General features: G+C 40.2%; 1 protein-coding gene across 1 annotated transcript in view; it reads left to right on the top strand.

The window, feature by feature from the left end:
* The window catches only part of ANKRD55 (ankyrin repeat domain 55), a 45,563-nt gene that overhangs the window by 4,701 nt on the left and 34,864 nt on the right, over positions 1–5,998 (top strand). Inside the window, exons 2-3 of the mRNA XM_057389679.1 lie at positions 3,062–3,184; positions 4,979–5,109. Coding sequence (XP_057245662.1) covers positions 3,062–3,184; positions 4,979–5,109 — 254 coding nt within the window. The remainder of the gene's footprint in view (positions 1–3,061; positions 3,185–4,978; positions 5,110–5,998) is intronic.

Raw genomic sequence — 5,998 nt, forward strand, 5'->3', positions numbered from 1 at the left:
CCATCCATCCATCCATCCATCCATCCATCCATCCATCCATCCATCCATCCATCCATCCATCCATCCATCCATCCATCCATCCATCCATCCATCCAGAGTTTTGCTTTTCCTCCTCATACAAAAGGATAATTACTTTGGGGAAAGCAGACTGAGCCCAGCACAAGCAAAGGGAGGTGTCTTGGTTTTACCTAGATGGAAATGGCAGTGATAGTCAGAGACCCACAAGAACAGTTCACCCTTGTCCTCATTTTCCTACCATAACACCCTCCAAGTAAGCAACTGTTCTGCTCATGAGATGGAGATTTTCCTTATGTGCCTGAATTTCTCTTCTCCTGACTCACAAAAGGGATATTTAACAGTACTTACAAGGCAAAAAGAGTACAAAATTTACATGTGTGATGCATCAAAGGAGGTGAGGGCCCCTTTGATTCATTGTCTGCCTCAGTACCTYTAATGTTTTCTTTCCCAGTGCCGGCAGCATCTTCTCTGTGCCATACCCACGCAGTACCAGTGCAGCTGTGAGACAACAGCTTTGAGAGAAGCTTTGTCAATGCTCAGRGCTGGCATCCCCTGTGTCTCTCCAGAGACTTGACAAGAGGAGCAACACAAGAGATCAAGCACTCAGACCTGAGCTCTCATTAAATGCTTTTGCTGAGTGTCCCAATTGTGAGTGGTGTACTCAGGTCTGACACAATAAGCAAGCATTACTAACTGGACCTGTGGTAAAGTTACTTCTTYTTTTTCGTGTACTAATCACTGATGATGACTCTCCAGAGGCAATGACTCCTCATCTCTCTGGACCTCCCAAGCCCACAGGACAAACCTTCTGAACCAGATGAACAATTGCCTCAGCAATTGACCCACCCAATAGAATACAGAACAAATTAATATTTTTATTCACAACTTTTATAAAGTGTGCAATTTAAAATACCAGTTAAAGAAAGAAAATAAATTATATTCTCTTTAGTTGAGGAGCAATAGAGAGGGAATCTGTGGCAAAGGTACATTTAACATCAGCTTTTTAATTTACCACAGCTCCAGCTTTGACAGACTAACCCATTCCAGGGTAAAAGCAGATTGTGTTTCCATGGCAGCCAAATTTTGAAGTCCAGAGTGCTGATTGCACCCAGTGAGAGAAGGTCACGTGGAGAATTAGGCTAGAATGTAGCACCCAGCATAGAGCTCATGCAGGTTCTTCTGAGACAACATCTAATCACAACGTGAGTAGTGTGGGCAATASTTTATAACAGTATTTAAAGATCTTTTATCATTGAAAAAATATGACAATGTTTTAAATATAATTCCTACCAATATGTTAAGAAGAATGTAATATTTGATTATGAGGACAGCTTTAGACCACTTTTCAAACTCACTTTAAGCTATCACCCTTTTTTCTGCACATCTTACACAGTCACAGTCATGCTATCTCCAGAAGTTATGACAGTACAGATTAAGTCACCAGTCACATAATCTGTCTTTCCTTTGATGAACTCCTGGTGCGATTTGGGCACTTTCTCCAGCTAACAAGGCGGTGCAGTGGCTGGAAAAGTGGCATGTTCTATAGCGCTGACCCAGTGCTGGTTTATAGCCCAGAATAGAGTTTTTTGTTTGTTTGTTTGTTTGTTTTTAGCAGCCAATACAGTGTTGTATTTTACATTTAGTATGAGAATAATGTTGGTGACATGTCAATGTCTGAGTTGCTCCTAATTAGTGCTCACCCTAAATCCAGGACATTTCRCTGTTCCATGCTCTGCAGTGTGTCCCATGCTCTCAGGTGCACAAGATGCTGGGGCAGCRGGGCCAGGACAGAAGATCCAAACTGGCCAACGGGATACCCCATTCCACGGACTGAACACTCCGGAAGAGATGAAGGATGAGGGGCTGGGTGTTGGTCAGCAGGTGGCGAGCAATTACATTGTGCATCACTTGCCTTTCAGGGGTTTTATTCATGTCTCTCTTTCCTTTTATTACAATTATTATTGCTGTTGCTATGATGATGATGACAATGAGGAGGAGGAGAAGGAGGAGGAGGATGTGGCATTTTATTTCAATTATTAAGCTGTTTTCTTCACCCACTAATTTTACCRTTTTCTGACTCTTCTTCCCACCTCACAGGGATCAGGGCAGTGACTGAGCATCAGGGGCATCTGGCATTAAACCCCAACAGACCCTCAGCCATTGTGAACAGCACAGCTCACTGCAGTTGTACCTCTTTTTGAGTGAATAGGGATCAGAAACATGAGACTGTTTCTGAYCAACAATAAAGTTCTGGAGCATTTTACCATTATATCAGATTTGATCTTGCACCAAAAAAATCTACTCTTTTGACTCCTAGAGTTAAGAGGTCRATAGTCCACTATTGAAGCCAAAAGAGGTGTATGCATGTGGATCATGGCATAACCAGTCTGAAACTGCATGAATAGCAAAGAAGAGAACCATTGCAAAAATTTCTTTATAAAGTAAAGTCTGAGGAATGTTCAGAAACAGGTCCTACAAGGCATCTGCTTTAAATAATAACTCACACTGTAGYTGCCAAACAAAATAAACCTCCCCTGGGTTCCAAGCAATAGTTCACTTTTTCTTTTTGCAGGAATTATCAACACCAACTATTGCTGCCAGTTTATTCTCCTGAGAAAAGAATTCCCTTGGACATTGCAGGGAAGGGGTGCAAGGGTAACACTGAAACTGTAAACACCTGGGTCCTGATTTTATCCTATCTTGTAAAAGTGCAGGCAGCAAAATTATGAGCTAGTTCAGTTATTACTTCATTGTTTCTCAAGTCATGTTATGTTAGTGCTAGTATGATTTCTTACAAGAGGTGGAAACTTTCCAGAAGTTTTCTTAAGTTCTTTCAGTATCTATGATTGAAAGTTTTTGGAAGAAGTTATGATGCAAAGCAAGTTTCAGATGACTAACAAAAACCACAGTTCTGTTTAGATACACTTTGTTCCACCCCAAGTTACCCTGTCATTAAAASTCAGTGAGACAAGTGTCATTATTTTCACTTTTTATCATTTGTACTTGCTGTCTATTTACTTGTGGACATGCTCCCTCTCTGCAGCTGATGCAGCAGAAGAGATCGACTTGGCTGTGGTTTACCAAGCAGCAGCAAATGGTGATGTGAACACCCTGACTGCAGTGATCCGAGAGGATCCTTCCATCCTGGAGTCTTGTGACAGAGAGGGTAAATGAAGGCTGAGCTTGTTCTCAGGAGACCTGTTGCTTCAGCTTGCAATTAAACTTTGCAAATTTTTATTCTGATTTTTGTGTTCAGAAAATGATATTTAGTAGCAGAATATGGGAAATTTGAGTTATTGGAACATCCACTGGAAATGCATGGTTTGGATAATTCCTTCCCCCTATAATTGTAAGATATTTTTATATGGTTATAAATAGACTGTTTTGCTATGATTAGACAGTACTTTAMCATTAATTTAGTTTCTCTTATTTAGGAAGATGCTGAGAAACTGCTGGCATTTCAGGGGAAGAAAAAGAATATTTTCGCCAATGCCAAATACGATCCATTCTGCATATGTGTAAAGCAGAGGTTATMATATGTGTACAGTCACAGTTTGAATGGGTCTGTCGAGTAATTGTTTGCCAAAGAGCTGGTTGTACAATGTGCAGTGGTCTAAATGATCTGTTTTATCTGTCAGACTGTGCTCATTTTGTGTTCATGTTACTATTTCATGTTATCACAAATTTTACATTGRCTGGGTTTTATGCACATCTGCTTCCTAAATGAATAAGAACCACAGACCTCTGGAAGTTGTTCTCACTGTTTTTTTCAGAAGTATTTTTTTTTAATTTCAGTTTCTTATAAAGGGTCCATATGAACACTGACTTATCTAATCTTTAACAGCTTTTACCAAGCTACCAATTTTTCTTACACCTTAAACCACACTAACTGTTATCTTTAACACATCTAGTGGTCAGTATAGAAAAGCCTACTCAAGACAAAATGCTAGTTGAATTCACAGCAGGAGAGAGGCTACGTATGATGGGTGGATGGAGTAGGTGGAGATGGACTGGTCAGCAAACAGAAGTGTTTCAGCTCCAGAACTRATTTGTTTCTTAGGCTGTCCATTCAAATGCAACTACAGACCAGTTTTGCAACAGAAAACATACAGCTCATATCCTGCACWTGTCAGGCTCTGAATGACCTCAGGTTGAGTAGCACATTTCCTCAGCAATCTCACTATGTCCAGTACGAATAATTATTCTTCAACTATATCTGAAGTTGCTAATAGTCTTATAATTTCTAATATTCATGTTTATCCCCAGCCTAGTAATTTTAATTTGCTTTGTCAAATTCTGCAGGGAAATCTCCTACTGTTTTTCAGCAGTTAACAGAATGGAAGGAAGAGGAAGCAATTAAAAGATTTCATGAAGAAATTTGAGTATTAGGTTTAATGTAGGTTTCAGAGGTTTTAGAAAACAGGAAATTTTTGCAGGATATTAAARAAGTTCTTATAAGAACAGGAAATAAAATAACCTAGAGCAAATCCAGTTCAAATTAAGTTGTTCTCTGCATGAAGGGCCAACTCATACATGTATGCCTTTGCAAGGGACCCAGCTTGATTTCACAAGTCTTTTAAATACACAGACAGAATGAAGCTGTGGGTTGAGAAAATGAGACAAGCACCATCTGGCTACTAGTCATTCTGAAAGAAACCAGCCTCCAAAGGTGTACGAAGCCAAAAGTTCATTTTGGGAACTTGTTGACAGAAAAGCACTTTTCCTTCCAGAAGCAGAGTTAATGAGGCAAAGCTATTGCTAATGCAGTCATGCTCTTTTTAAAACCAGTAGTCAGTGATGGGCATAGCAGTTACTTCCTGCCAAAAAAAAAGCTGAGTATTGGACAGTTTTCAGAGAAGGGACTTGATAACTTGCCAGTATTAACATTAGAAAATAAGAAACTATATCTTATAGACATGACAAAATAACATTGTAAAACAAATTTGGCTTTCTTCTCCAGGTTGCACACCTTTGATGCATGCTGTATCAGGACGCCAGGTTGATACAGTGAAGCTTCTTTTGAAGATGGGAGCCAATATTAATACTCAAGATGCTTGTGGACGTACCAGTTTATCTCTGGCAACTTATCTGGTACCAAGATTTGGGAGACAAGGATGGAGTGAAGGGAGTAAATGTGCAGACCAAATAAGATTTCTGCTTATACTACAGAAAGAAAAAAAGGGCAAAACATTTAGTTCTAGATAATCACGGAATTGGTTTTGAAACTTTACTACAATGCAAAGCTGGAGCAATGATTATTACAAGAGGATCAGGACTCCTGACAGTGTCCTTTCTCTTTCAGGTTGTAAAGTCAGTGTTTCCTGTGCACTGGAAAGTCCCCTTTTGTTCTTAAACTTGGTTAGATATTTATCTAATCAAGTGAGGCATGTGTTCCTGCATACCACATGAGCCAGGGTATTGCTTCTTTTCATTGTGGTGCTGGACTTTGGATGGCCAGGTTGAGAATGGAAGTTCAACATGGAGCTCATGCAGAGCTCAGATCATAAACAATCCAGTCCCCTGATGAACCTACATGCCAGCGACAGGAGGGGCAGAATCCCACTGAGACGTTTGGGGAGGGAATTTTACTTCAGCAATAAGGATGGTCCTTTTCTCCTTAGTCTCCTACTCCTTGCAGGAGGCAATTCATGTTTCAGAGAGAGAATGGGGACCAAGTTAGACAAGCAGCGTGGGCTTCCATTATTAATTAGACAGAAAGGAAGGAGTGTCCAGCTATGCTGAGTAGTATGAGTTATGGCTGGATGACTGCCAGACCGTTTAAACAAACACTGTGGCAGCCTAATTAAATGACATCCCTTGCACCCAGTTTCTTCCTGAAAATTCAAGACAAGAACAATGTTCCCGCTTAGCTATGCATTATTCAGCCAGAAAACAAATTTTGAAAATATCAAAACAGGCAGCCTCGTCTAGTGCGAGAAGCATGCCGCACTTACTTGAGAACAAACATTTCCTCTGCAAG

This window comes from Malurus melanocephalus, unplaced genomic scaffold (assembly GCF_030028575.1).
Source record: "Malurus melanocephalus ecotype Western Australia unplaced genomic scaffold, MMel_1.1 scaffold_18, whole genome shotgun sequence".
In the NCBI taxonomy this organism is placed as follows: domain Eukaryota; kingdom Metazoa; phylum Chordata; class Aves; order Passeriformes; family Maluridae; genus Malurus; species Malurus melanocephalus.